At 39.3% G+C, this 18,092-nt stretch overlaps 1 protein-coding gene across 1 annotated transcript; it reads left to right on the plus strand.

The window, feature by feature from the left end:
* The first annotated feature begins 1,227 nt into the window (after window positions 1-1,227).
* cfap70 (cilia and flagella associated protein 70) lies at window positions 1,228-17,888 on the plus strand. Its single transcript, XM_062433346.1, has 26 exons — window positions 1,228-1,299; window positions 2,103-2,289; window positions 3,429-3,524; window positions 3,662-3,747; window positions 6,246-6,437; window positions 6,844-7,026; window positions 7,332-7,426; window positions 7,920-7,992; window positions 8,313-8,450; window positions 8,810-8,968; window positions 9,234-9,323; window positions 9,533-9,624; window positions 9,907-9,967; window positions 10,093-10,275; window positions 10,380-10,511; window positions 10,658-10,789; window positions 11,022-11,155; window positions 12,407-12,522; window positions 12,852-13,049; window positions 14,749-14,888; window positions 15,201-15,353; window positions 15,616-15,777; window positions 16,332-16,421; window positions 16,875-16,976; window positions 17,449-17,496; window positions 17,778-17,888. The coding sequence occupies exons 1-26, from the start codon at window positions 1,228-1,230 to the stop codon at window positions 17,886-17,888; spliced, it is 3,225 nt and encodes a 1,074-aa protein (XP_062289330.1).
* The last annotated feature ends 204 nt before the right edge of the window (window positions 17,889-18,092 follow it).

An 18,092-nucleotide genomic window follows, 5' to 3' on the forward strand; every position in this document is an offset into this window, starting at 1 on the left:
TTCTGCTCTGCCCCCCTCTGAGACAGAGGAGAGAAGCAGCTCACATTAGCCTCTGCTGCAGTGTGCTGTCATCGCTCTCTCCACTGCTCTCAGGAGGGCCTGTTGAGGGCCATGTCACTGAGCATGTGCAGTAAGGCTGTTCTGTTTACAGCATTATTATCATTAGCTTGTTGTGTTACAGATCACAACCTCTGGACTTTGTACTGAAGCTCTTTGACAAATTTACAGTTTAGCACAAAGTCAAGAAGTTGTGTTACGTGCACTGTGGCATCTGTCTGCTCTCCTGTGAAAATGTGATCGCTCATGAATTGTGATTAAATGACTGTTGTCATTTATGGATTATAATATCAGAATTACATTACAGATAAATGTATAGACAATTTCCTCCAAAATTATCGTTTCCCTCTGCTTTATTCTCATGACCACATCAGTCTCAGTGAATTGTAGGTTTCTCATCTTTTGTGTTTAGAGTGGGAGAGGAAAAAGAAGCTGTCAACCTGACACAACTTGCTGTCGATGTCATACCTGAAGCTGAAGCTGAGGAAAAGAAGTTGATGTCCTGTCTTTCATACCATCAGCCATCGGACTCAGCAACACCACAGCTCCCAGTACCTCCCACTCCCACTAAAAGAGACTGATGCTTTTGCTTTTCTTACTATGTAAATCCCTGGAACATTGCACACGTATATAATCTCAGGCACTTCTGCATATTGCACATATTGGAAATTTATTTCCATAGCGATTGTTTACTGTATGTCATATTTTATTTTATTTATCGCTTTCACTCTTACACTGCTATGTTTTTTCCCACTGTACTGCTGTGTCAATTTGAATTTCTCCCTAAAGTGGATCAATAAAGATACATCTTATCTTATATTCTTATGTTATCTTAAAGTGAATGAAAAACGACAAAAGGTAAACTCTTTCTGAAAAAAAACTTCAGAAAGACAATGCAATGGCAACAATAAAAGCATAAATAATGTATAATGTTATTTGCTGATGTAATTTTGCTTTATTCCTGAAAATCTGGTGTTCTTGTATTGATTGCTGTGTCTGAAAAGCTTGACGTTCTTTTAGCCCAGAATATACACATTTCAGATTTCCCTTGAATGCACCACACCGCACCGCTGCCATGGAAACGGGACTGTGAGTACAAAGAAGCAATCAACAACACAGATAAGCGATTAAAACGACTATTTAACTGTGAGCCCACGATTTGACTACAAAATGGAGAGCCCTGAAAACACAGAAGAAAACAACATGACCATTACAATAACTGTCATTCGTGGAAATAACCTGGTAAGCTAGTTAGTAAAGGTTAAATAACAAAAGTGACGCTATGTTTAATGGCTTAAGCCACATTTGCACTAATCGCTAATTTAGTTTAAAAGACAGGTTAATAGTTTTTCAAGTCTGTCTTTAAACAACAGTCATGAACACTGAATGATGTTTTCTTCGCTGTAATCATTCCTCCTAGTTCATGCTGACCATTAAAAGATCCTCTTTTCATGTGCTTTCAGTGTAAGAGATGGGAGCCAAAAACCCACTGTGTCCACAAACTCATTTTGTATGAAAAAAAAGTGCATTTAAAAGTTTATCTGAAGCTTATATGAGGCTTCAGCAGTCTGAGTTAAGTCATATCAAGTGGATATCTGCCATATTTACAGTATTTTTAGCATCAAATTCCCTCTTTGTGTTTCCCTGTTGAGCTGTGGTGGAAGTATAGTTTTAAAAAAAAAAGGCACTTTGGCACTAAAAAGACTGTAACATTGAAAGTTATCTACTTGATTTGACTCATTTGGACGGCTGAAGCTTCATATTAGCTTCAGATAAACTAAGGAGCACTCTATATTTAGTCTCCTGAAAACGTGGAAAGATTACAGCAACAAAAACCTATTACATTTTTCATTTGGGGACCAGACTGTTGTTTTAAGACAGACTTTAAAAACATGTGAACCCGTCCTTTAACTGTTAAAAGGTTTTTTTTGTGTATGTGCATTGTGACTTGTAATGCTGTAAGACTAGATGAGGGTAAGAAGGTGTGTAGATGACAGCATCCAAACATCTAATAATGTTATATATTCTGTTTTATTTTCTTTCAGCAAGGAAAAAAGTCAGACAGCTTCCAGAGTTTTGTTCATGTGGAGATGGACGGGATGGTGCTGGGAGAGTCAGACAAGACGCACGCTGATCCTGTGGCGCGGAGCGTCAACTACGACTTCACCTGCAACTTCCAGTGCCCCCATGATACTCAGGCACTCAGTGATATCGCCCACAAACCACTCATAAGTAAGCAGAGTGGGAAAATGTTTTGTCTTCTGATATCTGACAGAATTGACAGTTTACAGGGTCCCCGGGATCCTTAAAATGTCTTAAATTTATTTTTTGATATTTAAGGTCTAAACATGTCTTAAAATATCTGGAATTGTAGGAATGAAACTAATCATTAGTAGCAGTCCTATATAAATCACTTCAAATTGAGCTCCATTTCAACCCATTACAACAGTAAAATCCTGATTTTGCATTATTACATGTCTCAGCAATGGTATTTTAAAGAGGTATTAAAAAGGTCTTAAAAGTCATTAACTTTGTTATTAAAAATGTGCAGATACCCTGGCTTAGCTAACCAGTCTGACACAGAGGTTTCTGAACATTTAGCTTCACTTTTCTCTTTTTTCTAATACCATAATGATACATCTATGGACAACAGCACACATACTTTGATTCAGGTTTCTGGATTCAAGGAATAACTGGAATCACTTTTATTGGCTCTGGTCCTGCCTTCTTAAATTATTTATTAACATAATTACTCACTTAAAACTACAACACTGCAGAAATCAAAACAAAATTAACCCAGAATCTTTATTGAAGAGTTGTATTACTCTTGGTTGGTTTCACTGTTAACCCTAACATACTGTTCATATTTCAAATTTTGAACCACAGATCTGATTAGAAAGCGTCAATAGTTGATATGACTGATGGGTGATTAAACCTTGATTAATGTTTCAGAGAGTGAATATTTTACGTTTTACACCACTCGTTTTTGAAGAAACACCTACTATCACACAATAGCATTTCCTATTAACTTAACAAAGTATTTTGACACAATTTTGTAGCACCTATACAAAAGTAAAACATATTAAAATATTTTCATTTTTGTGCATCTTGGGCCACTTAAGGAGAAGTCATGAAATTTCAGGATAAAATAAAATGACATTTGGGGTGATTTTACAGCTTTCGAATGTCAAAACGGGTCAAATGTGACCCGAAAAGTATGTAAGGGTTAAATTGCAGATGTATTATTTCTAAATGTACTAAATGTAAAGTCATATCCATCCTAGCACACTACATCTTAAATAAAACTGTCATCATTAATCCATCCCTCAGTTTTCACAGCACTGTCACTGTGTGGTTTTTGTTGTGGTCAGTGACGGTGACGGAGTTCCTGCCTGACGAGAAGAAAGTGGAGGCGAGGAACGCATTGATGGGCCAAGCTGTGGTCGACCTACTGCCACTGCTGCAAGGTACACAGCTGTGCCTGTTAGAAATTAAACATTTTTTCCATCCAACAATTCAGATTTACCAGATGGTTAACACCAGGAGTATAGTAATAACAAAAATGAGCCACTATGTGAATGACATTTTTGTCTTTCATCTTTAGGTCAGTGCAGCTTCTCATCCACAGTCCCTCTGAGTCTAGTGAACAACTCCCCAGCTAAGGGGTCCTCCCAGGACTCCAGCAGTAGGGTTGGTTGACTAATGACTATAATATCACTGCTATATAGATATTGATTAAAGATCCTTGTACATGCTTGAGCTGGCACTAGATTTTTCCAGCTGTCATATAATTCTTACCTTGTTCGTAAAACCTGTACTGTGTCGAATGAATTTTATTTTCTTTCTCCGACTTTTAATTTTGCCGTTGGTATGTATGTATTCTGACCGAAAAGCATTTTAACTATACCCATTTGTGCCATTGACCTTTGCCTCACAGTTCTTCCTTTTCTCTATCCCTATATATTCTGTCACTCTTTACCCTCTACTATCAAAAAAGGAAAACTACTGTAAAATTTTCAAATTCAGAAATAAAAACCTATTCACAGCATAATATCAAGCAACATATCAAGGACTGATTGCTCCTTTCATACGAATCAGTCACTTCAGAGAGAATCACAATCATGTAACAAGAGCAGCTCGACAGATTTTATTTTTTTTAGATTGAAGAGTTCAATGGGTAAAACACCTTTTTATACATGGCTGCAATTGAATGGAATAAACTACAAGTTTCATCAGTTCTCATCAAAGCAGAGAGAAATTTTAAGCAGGCGATGAATAAATGGCCAGAAAATTGTCTCAGAACAGAGACTTATCTATCCATCTATCCATCTATCCATCCATCCATCATCTCTCAATCATCTCATCATCCCTGTCCGTCCATCTCTATCTATCTATCTATCTAACTATCTATCTATCTAACTATCTATCTATCTATCTATCTATCTATCTATCTATCTATCTATCTATCTATCTATCTATCTATCTATCTATCTATCTATCTATCTATCTATCTATCTATTTATCTATCTATCTATCTATCTATCTATTTATCTATCTATCCCTAGCTGAAGAATAATGTAGAAAGTTTTTTGCTGCTATAAGAGGTGAAATGTGGTTTAATTTGAGATTGGTCAATATGACAATATGTATAAGATGGTAGAGATTTGTCACTTGTTAGACTTTTTTCTCTTTCATACCTTATGGAGTAGCATTATTAGAATCTCACAATATGCAATATATTTCCATAGCAACATAATATGATATATGATTTCATCCATTGTGTACCACCACCCTTAGTAAAGTTGATAAAGTTAGTGAATGAGACGTGTTACCTCAAGCCTCCTCTATCAGTGAATGTTCTACAGTCACAGAGCAGCCTGAGTATGGAGACAGCAGCTAGGGCCAGACAGAAGCAGGTGGCCAGCCAAGCCATTTTAAAGTGGAGGAGCAAGGTAATCACATCTGAACTCACAGGGCTGGGATTGTTCCAGTTTCGGTGAATATCAAACATCCGACATGTCGCCAAGCTCAATGACACAGTTGCTCACAGCTGACTACAGTGAATGTATTCAAACAGTCTGAGCATTTGGCATATGATGGCTACACATTGTGAAAATAATTGTAAAAAAACTAAAACATTGGGGTGTTTTTAAACAATTTACCACTTACTTTCACTCAGTTTCAATCTATGTTAATCACCCAGATCAATAAAATGTGCATGTTAACTGTCTAACCACTGGGATGCACTGTTATGTCACTGTGTTGAGAAAAAGAAATGTCACAGCCCTAAAATACACTTTATTCAGCTGTTAACATCCTAAATCTTTATTACACAAGGCCATGATAGAGTTTTAGTTTTAGTTTAGTTGTTTTATGGGGTTTTGAAACATTGTTGTTGTTTTTTTTTACTTATTGACCTCTAGTTTGAAGATAGTAAACCAGGACAGGTGACTAATAACAGCTAGGTGTTCACATTTAAATGTCATTGTGTTTTTTGTATTTTGAGTGTAGGTGTAGCATTCCTGATAAGGGTTGTGCCAGTTAGCCAATGCCAACTCAGAGTATGGAAATACGCATGATGTTGTGTCGCTTTAATGAAAATGGCAGCACAAGACAAGAATTATTATAATCAAACATATTTCAGACTATAATTCCTTGTGGACATATAATAAAATGGAACTTGAATAATCCAATTTGGCAAAGAAAATGTCCTAAATGGGCTAAGTTAAAGGTATAGGAAAAGCATTATTTCAAGACAAAATTTTCACCCTGTGTTTTCCAGAAGTAGTAAGTTTTTATTTTCCTGAAGGCTTCTGAATCACAACAAGGCTACTGGTAAAAGGAAAGCTATACTCTTTATGAAATTATGTCTGGCAGTGATTTGTGATACGAGTAGCTGATACAAAGAAAAGCCAAGACAGCTAATTATTTTTTAAATGAAACACCATTTTATAGATTTCTGTGAGCCGTTTCAACACTGTCAAATGTGAAACTGAACTGTTACACTGCTGATAAAAAAACAACTTTCAGAGCATATGTCCAAATAACTCAGTATTTTCCCCGCACAGGTTTTGGAGAAGCATCCAGTACCTCCGGTGAGAAAACTCCAATATTTTTATCTGAATAATAATACAGCAGACATCACCAAACAGATTATAAAGAAACCTGAATACTTTACCCCTTTATAGAAGCCGGCACTGGACGTGTTTGTCAGTGTGTCGAATCCATTGCTGTCTGAGTCTGAACTCTCAGCCTCTAACCTGCTGAGGGTAACTGTGGAGACAGCCTACTCCCTCCCTGAGTCATGGACTCAGATGTCTGGCCCCGCTCCCACTCCATACATGTACACTGCTGCCCTGGAGGTCCCTCTTACTGCACAGGTTGAGTGTTACGCTGTACTTTTGATGTGTCTTCTCTCAGTAATTTTACTGGACGCAACCAGTTGTATCCATACATAATTTGAACCATTTTAGCTGTCCAAGAAAAAATACAAGTGAAATTCAGAGTTCCCATTGATGCACTCTAGGTTATTAAACAGGAAGTATGTTACATTTTGTTTCAGACATTCAACCCGGATCTAATGTAAGTTTAGTAGTAACACAGCATGTACAATCTTCCTATAATGCAGATTGTAGGGACATTTCAACCTTTCATGTCCTAAATTTCTCATGCTCCATAATGGTACTAGCATATACTCCATTCTGCCTCATTCAGAACAACTTAAAATCTTTCTAGGGTCAGTGCTTCAGGCTGAAAGGAGCTTAACAGTGTTCTTCTGACTCTCAGAAAGATCAGATGCTGGTGTTCTGTGAGGGGCAGCTCAAGGCAGGGGGACATAGGGAAGACAGTGGTCGACAGAAGAAGAGGCCCCATCAAGCTCTGCTCCTCCCAGGGAACCACTTCTTGCCTGGAGCCTTTATCCAGGCAGAGACGACTGAGCAGGAGAATGGCGAGCTAACTGAATTAGAGGTACCCGAATTTGCAGATTTTGCAATATGACATGTTGCTGTCACAAACTATTAATGTATGGAATTGCATTGAGATGAAGGATGTGATAGGTGTGGCCACTTTCATTTACCAATGCATAAAGCAATTTTAGACACAAGATTAGTCAGTGACTGATGAGATGAGAAGTTTTAAGTGCATTACAAATTTAAAGTAAATTGGCCTCAGCAGTAGAATTAATAATGCAGAAGACAAAAAAGTAACTCAGCATAAAAGCCAGTTCAGTTACATGGACAGTTACACAGCTGAAGGTTTCAATGTTCCTGCAGGACCGCGAGTTTCGTTGTGAAGCAGAGATCATGAGGAGTCGGGTGAGCTGGGACACAGAGATGCGCTGTTTTCTGGATGAAGGAGGAACTGTCAGGTCGGCTTCACACACAGCTCACTCCTTCTCATATCTGACAATGATGCTACCTATTAACTTTGAATTTTAACTTTTTTCTAGACAGGGAAAGTCAGGATCAGTCCATAAGGGTTAAACCTGAGCTTTGAGGAAATTCAGGATTAACCACATTTCAGGATTCAGCGGAGAGTACTTGACAACTGGAATGGAAACCAGGAAGTCATGGACAAGTCATTTTTATCGTATTACCGGTTTTACCTCAGGGCAACGCAATTAACTTGGGACTCTGTGATCTGTATAACAGGTTCAGTGCTTGAAATAAAACTTCAAAGCCCTGTCAAGAGAACCACAAATAGTGGCTTTGCATAATCATAATCAGTTATGGCAAAGAAAAAAATAAAAAGAGGAAAAAAATTAAGATACAAGAAAAACACCAAAGTGCGTGTGAGTGAATTGCATCATTGTGTCGGTAGATACACGTATGAAACTGTGTGAGTCGATGTTGTGATTTCAGGCTGCGTCAGAGGATCACTGAGAGCAGACTGTGGCCGGTGGAGATCATGAGGTCATTGGCTCCCCTGGGAAAGGCAGCAGAAACAACCAAGCTGGTGAGACGCCTTTGTTATCACAGGATATGTTCAGAATTATTTTCAAGTCGGAAACAGGAGAACATCCACAGTCATTTTAGGCGAAATTACACTTTTATTTTAGCTGAAGCTAATGTGATGCTTCAGTGGAGTCTCCAGTGGATAGTTCAAATTAAACATTTTCATAACACGTACCACATTTTGTGGTTTGAAAGCAAAGATCAAGCAAGTTCATCCAGTCAGTGGCAGACACTATTAATGTTTATTGAAAGTCAATATTTGTCAACCAAAATGACATGGGTGTATTTGTGTGTGTGCAGCCACCTGAGGAGGACCCACAGATCCCCTTCCATGGTGTGGTGTTTGTGGACGTGGGGATGTTGCTGTATCCTGGAGTTACCCGCATCCGAGGAGCGTACAGCATTCAGCCCTTCTCCGAAACTGAGTTGCTGAACAAGGTCAAACAAATACACATATTAAAACCTTTGTCATTCTGTTTTTTTGTTGTTGTTGTTCATTCATTAATGCTCTGGGTCTTAATTGATCAAGTATTTTAAGGTCTGCCAGGAATAACCTAGCAACAAATTGATTTTAAAGGAATACGTTTTGAAAATGTGCTTATTGGCTGTCTAAAAGTCTAATGAGGTCATATCTGTGTGACCAATACAGAGTCTTAAGATGTTTACTACACTGCACTGTGTTGTGTGATACATAAATTAAGACTTAAGATAGTCTACCAAACAGTCTAATTCTGGTCTTATGGTGTGTGTGTACTGTCTCTATAAAAGTGTCTGTGTTATTGATCTCGTACTCAAAGGCAAAGCGAAGCATCAGTGTGTTGAAGGAGCAGGCCAAGGCTGCTGCCAGCCAGATCAAAGCTCGAGCAGGCTCGGCTGCAGGCTCTTGCAAAGGGAGGGCAGGGAAGGCCATGGATGGAACCAAGGGAGCCAAGGATCCCAAGGAGCCAGCCAAAAAGGTCAGTAAGGTCCTGATGGACAGACATAAAACAAGTCCTGGAAAGCTTTTGAGCTTTCCAAGTAGAGCAGAGAGGAGTGTTTGTTTTTGTTTTACTTAATATGAATATACATTATTTCACCAAGATTTCAAAAGTAGTAAAGGCAGCTTCTTCGTTTTTAGATATTTAAATTCACCAAATTGTGACCTTGGAAGTCCTTAAGTTAGATGTACGTGTTGTGTTTGGGAATCTTGGACTCTAACGTTACCTGTTTCCATTGTGTCAGCAACCTGGCAATCAGAGCAGGACGGCTCCAGCTGACAGTGTGGCCGACAGTGTGACAGAAACTGAACAACACGTCAATATAGAGGGAAATGTAAGCATCGAGACCCTGTAAAGTATTTATGTCAGTCATAAACACATTGTATTTTAAGCTGTGCAGTTATGGTTTAGTGCAAATCTGTGCTGCAGGATATGACTACTAAGCATCCTCAATATTGTAGCAGATATATCCACCTTATGTGCTTCTTGATAAACTATATTTTGAAAAACCCTGAGACTCATAATTCCCCTTTTTTATGGCAGATGTACGTGGAGGCCAGGACTTACATTATTATTGAAATTGCCTTGGAGAAACCGTTAGTGCCCAAAACATCTCCAGAGGAGCTGGCCAGATGGTAATGTGATTTACAAATTTTCTGAGTGTCCTGTGGTCACTTTCAAACTTTGACCAGGGTCTTTTAGTTACTGTGTCATGCTGGATTGTGGCCATGAGCTATCAGAACCTGTGAGTTATGAAAAAATAAATCACTTATGAAGTCAATTAGGTATTAACTTCAAATTATCCAGTTTTAATAGTGTCAGATTCACCTCCCTTGGCTATAGACCAGAAAGCCAGGGTTTTTGCCTTGAGTCAATATGACTGAGAATGTGCTGATATCTGTCCCCATTTCCTGCAGGGTAAAATCCATGATCCCTCCCAGACCTCCACTTCCAGCGGGTCCTAGTAAAGCAGAAAGAGTAAAACGCAGACATAATTATATCTACATACATACACATGTACAGTATTTACATACAGACACTCAAAATGAACCATACATCAGTGTTACATGCTGAAATCTCTCGGCTGGTGTGTGTTCTTGCAGGCAGTGCAGGGCTTCCACAAGCAGGTAGGCAACGTGGTGGCCCATATTTCAGACCAGTATGAGGAATTGTTTGGAGCAAAATGCAAGTCACCTGATGACTGCAGCCAGGAGCAAATGAAGGCTCAGCTGATGGGAGCACTTAATGTCTCTGGGAGATATTTTGCCTTCAAGGAACAGATGAAGGTCAGGAACCCTGAAACTAGTTGCCATAAAGGTTGTATTCCTGCAGTGGTGACTGTTCAGTGAGTATTTCACCAGATGAACGTGTGTTTGTTTCTGTTGTGTAGCATGCAGTGGTGAGGATTGTGCGTGACAAGATGCAGCAGACAGAGCCATTCACTGAGCCTCAGGATCTGCAGGCTTTTGTCAGCAAACTCTACGTCTACCTGGTGGATGAGATGCACTTAGCTATGAATAAGGTGGGAACACACACATATTCACACACAGTGGGGCGGCTTAGGTTCAGGAGGGTGGGTTGTCCATTAATCACAGGGTCAGCAGTTAAATCCTCAGCTCCTTCTGCCAGCATGTTGAAGTGTCCTTTGTCTCCTCTGTTCCTCATCAGATTTATTCAGATGACGTTGATGATGACGACTCCCCAGATGAGATCCATTTGAGTACTTCTCAGCTCAGACATTTTGCTAAAGAGGCTCAGCTTACTGGGGATTATCAGCAGGCTGCTCAGTACTACCAGGAGGTACAATAACACCTTTCTAATACTTAGGCGCTTCATTCAAAAGAAAGGAAGAATATTAATTACTTAAAAGCTTTTAATTTTTCTTTTTAGTTAGTTATAACTATACTCATTAGTGAATAGTTTGTCTTTTGTATAAAGAAAACAAAGGATTGATAACCAATCACAGACATGTGATTGGTTATCAATCTCTGTGCACTTAATGACAATACAGTTTGTATTTGTTGTCCTGCAGCTGGTGGTGAGGCATCCATGTGAACCTTCCCACAAGTTTGAGTGGGGAAGCCTTTACATGATGACTGGAGACTACATGAAAGCTAAAGAGTGTTTCCATGATGCTGTGTCCATCCAGCAGGCCCACCAGCCCAGGTCAGAAAGGATCCAGACACAGTACATAACATATTAAGGAACATCAAAGTTATTGATTTCCAAAAGAAGAGCAGCAATTGATTACTAAATCCCGTGTATATCTGCACATCATGATGATTTCATGCTCCTATACTGGAAAATTGTAATGCTCTCCTATCTGTTCTACCCAAAAAGAAGTTATAAATCAGCTACAGCTGATTCAGAACTCTGCGCCCCAGTGCTGATAAGGACCAGAATATGTTTCAAAGTCCTTACATCAGTTGCTTGTCAGGTTCCACATTGATTTTAATATTATTTTACTTGTTTTTAAAGAACTTCATGGTCTTGTACCAGCCTTTATATCTCAGATGCTTAGACTTTATAGTAGGGCCACTCAAGTCCCCTGGCATTAGTCTTTTAATTGTTCCAAAGCGCAGGACTGAAAACTTTAGTAAGGAAGCCTTTCGTTTTTGCACTGAGCCCCTGAAACAGTCTGTCTAAAAATGCTAAAATCTGTAATCCTAAACTTAATACCTGCCTCTTTAGCCCGGCTTTTGATTAAGAATGCTATATAGACATCACAAAGTGAGGAACAACTAGACCATGCTGAAATTTTCACTTTTAAAATACAAAAAAAACAACAACAAAGTACATAAAATATGTAGTCACAATGAAAGCGTGTCCCAGGACGGGGTGAACCGGCAGAAACTTGAGACAGTGGACAGACAGGATTCTCAGCCACCAACACTAATATGAATTTTTCCCAGGAGCAGTGGAGCTTCAGCCTCGCTCGCTCTGTAACTCTCTTGCACTGGAAACTCTGGCAGCCTTTTGTTAGAGACATCGACTTGGCTCCTAATTACTTCCTTTTCCACAGCTACAGAGCCAGCTCCAAGCGGCTCGCTGGTGGACCCCGGAGAGATCAGGTGATCAGTTACAGTGCAGGTATCCACAAAACAGACAGACAAAAGACATTGTTCTCTTCACAGCAACAGCAACCTTAATAGTCAAACTTTTTTAAACTGTCTGACTTTGCTGATCTTCAACTGCACTCATCATTCCTTATAGTCTATAACTATCAAATCAGTTGTAATTTGTGTGTAATGTGTGAAAGTATTAATTCATCCTCAATACCAAAGGAACAGGTAGAAGCAGAGGCAGCCCACCCTGACTTGTCATTTGAAGAAGATGCAATGTTACGTTTACACAGACAGGCAAAAATTGTGATCTGGGAGTCAAGACCTGTGTATTTGTGTTTTCCTGTTTCTCCAGCCTGATGATGTGTGGGGTCCTAGCAGTGATGTTTGAACGTTTCGAGGAGGCTGAGGTCTTCCTGGAGCGAGCCACCAGCATAGAGCCGCCCAGCGTGGTGGCCTGGACACTGCTGGGTGAGAGCTGTTTAACCTGTAACCCTTACTGACTGAAAACTACTGCTGACACTAAGGGCTCCTGTGAGGTTACAGCCACTCAAGGTGCTTCGTTTGTTCTTAATTCAAAAAGAGTAATATGTCCCAGAATTTCCTTGCCTCAGGTATGTGAATAAACAAGTCTTGAGCTGATTAATCTAAATTAATTTGTTTGGTTTCAGCACAGAGTTATTAGTATTAAGTTGTTTCAGAGGCTTTCAAAATTAAAAAAAGGAAATCAAAGGCAGTATTTTATAATGCATACTGGAAAATGTAAAGTCTCATTTCCCATTTCTGCATCTGCTTTTCAGGTTTTGTTCAGGAGACCCAGAACAAACCCACCCTGGCTGAGAGGGCTTTCATGGAGGCCAAAAATCAGCTGAAGGCAGAGGTAGCAAGGAGACAAACACAGAAGGGGGAGGAGAAGAAAACTGAGAAGAAGAAGAAAGACCAGCATGAGCAAGAGGAGACTGCTGCAGCTGCATGTAATTCTAGTGACAATAAGCAAGGTGAGACACAGTGAGAGGAAAAGCACCCAGAAAAGAAAAGTATGCTGTCTCTTCATCTGAATGTAATGATGTGTTAGTTTTCTGTGGTCACATGGAGGGAAACCAGATATAAATCTTATTCTTGGAGAGAAAAGCAGAAATGTTAGAAGAGACTTTGGCGTTACATCTGTGCCAGTGGTGCTAGTGTTCTTCTGGAAGATGGTGTCATGGTTTGGGATGTTTAGTTAATATGCCCATTTCTAGTGTGTAAACGATAAAGAAAAGCTGTAATGGGTTTCATTCTTGTTTTTGAGTTGCCACCATGCCATCATGCTTTCTTTGCAAATCTAAAACCTTAACCAAATCACGTTTGATTCAATTCAAAATCCGTCCCATCTGAATGTCTCACATCTTGATGGGTAAAGGACACATATGTCTTCTCCTGAAGAGTTGAATTCATTAAAAATCACCTTGTGATGACAATGGATGATATGAATCTTAAAGTATTACTGTGTGGAAGTGTAAAGTAAGGTGGTAGGAGGCAGACTCAGACTAAAATAAGATTATTTATCTACATGGTGCAACCAAAAATACATGTCATCCCCACAAGATGAAAAGAAAAACAAACTAAAATAAACTTTGCTTACCTGAGGAAAACTTCACCCACAAAACTTGCAGTATATTCATGTGAACATATGTACACAGACATGAATACCTCTCCCAAATGACCAACAACAGCTCCGTTAAATAGGTCCTACAATCTGTTGCATCATCAGTTTAGTCAGAACCATATCGCTCTCCCCCCACCGCCCATACTTTGCATCACTGATGAGCATAAAACCAGGAAGTGTTTGGTTGCCACCTCCTTTGAATCTTGATGAAGCATGGTGAGTATGGTAACAATACTTGACTGATTTGATTTAAGCAAAAAAAATAATTTAATGTGATGTAACTATAACAAAACATAACACTAAACACAAAGAAACCCTTGATAAGGATTTTATGTTGGCTCAACAACAAATTACATCCACAGTTAGAAATATGTCAGTGTAAATGAGCTTAATGGTTTGGTCTTTGTCACAATTATAAATCACATAAAACCATTAGATTTACCATTGGTCAGTGCCAATGAGTGATGAGACTAAAGAAATTATGAGAAATTATTCTATTTGAGAACTGATTGAACACTCAGAGCAAAACCTACTGTGAAATGTGTTTGTGTTTTGACCCTCATGGCAACTGTAGTTATTTTTGTCTCTGTAGTGTTTCTGGCCCCAGTTTCCCTTTGTTGTTAGGGATCTGCAATGTTGAAACTGAGTGAGGTTTCTGCTTGTAATATTTGCTATACATTTTCATAAACAGAAAATGTGCATTTGTGGATTGTAATCATTGTTTAATTTCCTTTTTTCTTGTGTTTTCTTTTAGAAGAGAAAACCTAAAATGTTAAAAAAAAAAAATAATACAAATGTTGATTTACAAAGAAATAATTATGTTATTCTCACCTGAATTCAAATGATAATTTGACCAATCTGAACATTGTTAAAATATACAGCATACGGTTGGAAAGAAGCACCTGAAAATAAGACTTGTCTTATCTCTCCTGTCTTTCTTGCACTCATTGAAGCTCTCAGTTCCTTTCAAGCTGAAGGGCTGTGGCATTGACTATAATTCCTGTGAGTTGCCAGTGTAACCTATCACTATTACTGTCACATTCTCCCAGACTCAGAGTGTGGAGACCAGGACTCAGTGGTGCACAGAGAGCCTCCAGCAAAACATGTCAGTTCCAGATCAGCTCCAGCTACATTCTCAACAATCTACACGGAGACGGTCCAGTTCCTGCTGCAAAACAATGCCGTGCAGGTAAAAACATACATTGTGGCCGGTGGTTTACCAAGCAGACCAGCCAGCCAGAGTCATGGTCAAATACAGTATGAATTAAAACAAACTAAATTCTACAGTACTGCTGGAGTGTAATTTTTTGGCTCCAAGTGAGTTAAGGAGCAAAAGTGATCTATAACCATTGTTGATGCTCCAACATCTGAAAAAAAAGATGGCTGTAGAAAATACATGCATTCTGGAAATCTTTGATCTCTAAAACTAAATTAGGACAGGATAAAATAAAATAATGTGTGCTTTATGGTAACAGAGCTAACACTGTTTTCCTGTTTTCAGATGGCAGAACACGCTCTGTCCCAGGAACTGCTGTGTTCAGACGGTGGTCGCAGTTTCTCCTACCTCCTTCATCTGGCCCGTTTGCAATTGCTCAGAGCTGATTATTGCAGTGCCATCGCCAGCCTCAAGGAGGCACTATTGTACAGAGACCAGGTAAGCACATCCTGACAACATGAGTAAGGACTGAGGCACAGGTTTATCTCATTAACACTGTCCTGAAGGGTTGAATCATTCTCTTGTATGGATAGGGTAATAAGGGAAATAATTGAACAATCTTTTTAATTTGGCTGTTTTTACCATTGTTACTGTTATGTGATGCGACCACACAGCAGTAGCAAAATGAGCACAAATTAACCTGATGAAACCTCCATCTGATCTGAAGCCTGACCTGAAGTGTTTCCAACCCTGTGAGCAGGATGCAGATGCGTGGGCTCTGAACGGTCACTGTCACTACCTGCGCAGGGAGTTCACTGAGGCCCGAGGCAGCTATGAGCTGAGCCTGATCTTACCGCAGCAGCCATCAGACTCTTACCTTGTTGTCCTTCGCCTGGGATCCATCTATCTCCAGGAGGGAAAGGTCAGATATAAGCAGACAGCAGTGAAACCTTTCTAATCTGACCAGTTGGACAGTTTACTGTGTACTCTATCTACTGATGAGTCAGGGCAGGAGATTCTGACCTGGTGCATTTCCAGGAAAAGATAAAACTTCACCAGTCGTTCTTCTTTTTTTTAAGTCAGCCACAGATAAGGTTCCCACACGTCTTAGAATGGATAAAAAATCTGAAATACTTTAAAGAAGCACTCTAGTAAAAGAAAGCGTTTTTCTAAAATACCAGACTTCCAAAAATCGTAAACAACAAAATGTTTTCCTGGAAAAGTTTTCACTCCGCAGCACAGTTATGTTATGTCAGTTAAGCTGCTGTTAAATTGCTGTTTGCGAATGCGTGTAAGTATGTGGGCAGGGTGTCAAAGAGAGCACTGTGCTGTAGAAACCAGAAATTATGTTATTCTTTTTTTCAATTTAAGTTAAAGCACATCATTATACTTGTAAAACAAATATACAAATATGTATGAAGTCACTAATGCATATGTTGTAACTGAATGTCTCCTTTGTGTGCTGTTCATTTACAGTTTGAGCAAGCCAAAGTTGTGTACCTGCAGGCTTGCGAGCAGTCTCCATCCTGTCTGACCTGGTTAGGCCTGGGCATCACCTGTTACCGGGTAAATCTCCTCCTCCCTTTCCCACACAATGATTGAAATGATGGAAACCAAAACATATTTTCAAATCCAACTTGTTTCTTGCTTCAAAATGCTCCAAAACTGTCTTATTTACACCTCATATCTTTGTTTATTGGATATTTGTAGACATAAAAATGCCAATACGTGACATTGGCTTAGGGGAAGATTAAATTAGAGATATTTCTCCACCAAAATGTTGAGCATGGTGATTCAACTCAGCATCAGACCTACTATCACAGAGGGGTTGCACTAAACTCTGTCCTAATTTCTAATCTTAACAAAGCCACTGCAACTCTTGGTTGTATTTGAGACTACTTTGCTTTCTTACAAGATTAATGTGGAGAAAACATCTGTGGAGTTATTGAGAGTCATATTTTGAATTTACTTTAGAAGGAAATGAGCTCTGTTTATTTTTGTGTCTGTCTCGCTGCGTAGCTGGAGGAGCTGTGTGTAGCCGAGGAAGCTTTGACTGAGGCCAATCATTTGAACAACCAGAATGCAGAAGTGTGGGCTTACCTGTCTCTGATCTGCCTCAGGGTGAGTGATGATGATGCTCTGAATGTACACCATCTGTGTCCCAGTTCAGACCCGGTCTTCTATGAAGGCTGTATTTCGAGACTGACTTAACAGGTCAACACTGCCCCATTTGGGGGGGGGGGGGGGGGGGGGGGGGGGGGGCATAGAAAATGTATCCTGTGTTCTCCAGTATACCACAATCAATCACCCAATAATCACATGACCTTGCCATATTCACCCGGTATTTGTTTCAGTGACAGCTGACTCATTTGCAGTGGAGAAGCAGATTCAGTTTAACCTTCAGATTCAGTGGAGACACACAAACCTCTGTGCCATGTGCTATGCTCCTTCCAGGAGTTCAGTCCCTGAATTGGGACAAAGTTAAACAAAGATTGACTTTTCACTGTCTACAACTGGATTTTCCCAGCCAGGCCACAGGGACTTGAACTAACCACTTGATGACATTTTTTTTGTACCCCGTTTCTGTTTTCAGTCTGGCAGACAGGTGGAAGCAGAGCAGTTTTATAAATACGCCACAAGAGTGAGTTGGATTAATGTTATTTATCTATTGTATATTGTTGATAATGCTGTGAAATCTAGATGCATAAACATGTTTAAATGAAAAGATAAACCTACCAATAATTTGTTAAATTTGTAAAATTAAATTTGCAAATTAGTTATTGCAGCACTTATCATAAAAGCACAGCATTTGAGCATGTATACTGAGTGCAGTATATAGTATATAGGCATCTGTATTTATCTTTTATTTTGTCCCAATGTGTTCATTCGTATAAGAAAATGTTATTTTTCCTTCATATACAGTTCAACTTGCAGAAACATTCACTCCTCGAGGAGTTCAGAGCGCTGCAGGATGAGGTCCGCTTCAGTCATCTAGTGTCATGCTTTGGAACAAGCTGCGACACAAGGGTTTAAATCTTATGAACAAGTACATTTCAAACATACACACGCACGCGGTGTCTAAATCTTTAAAATGTTCTGGTTAAATTGCAAGGTTATGTTCGGAGTTGTGTTGGTATTCTTCAATTGTATTTTGAGCATGTATATGTATTAAATGCTTTATTGAGAAAAAGTAACACAGCCGGCTCAGATTATCATGTTGAATCTGATTTTACAGAC

This window comes from Scomber scombrus, chromosome 1, assembly GCF_963691925.1.
Source record: "Scomber scombrus chromosome 1, fScoSco1.1, whole genome shotgun sequence".
Classification (NCBI taxonomy): domain Eukaryota; kingdom Metazoa; phylum Chordata; class Actinopteri; order Scombriformes; family Scombridae; genus Scomber; species Scomber scombrus.

What these genes read in the sequence shown, in the direction of transcription:
- cfap70 (XM_062433346.1), top strand. Translation starts at nt 1,228, where the DNA reads ATGGAGAGCCCTGAAAACACAGAAGAAAACAACATGACCATTACAATA. An exon ending in CATTGGCTCCCCTGGGAAAG is followed by an intron (nt 7,993 to 8,312) that starts GCAGCAGAAACA and finishes GTGTGTGTGCAG; the next exon opens with CCACCTGAGGAGGACCCACA. An exon ending in GGTGGCCTGGACACTGCTGG is followed by an intron (nt 12,523 to 12,851) that starts GTGAGAGCTGTT and finishes TCTGCTTTTCAG; the next exon opens with GTTTTGTTCAGGAGACCCAG.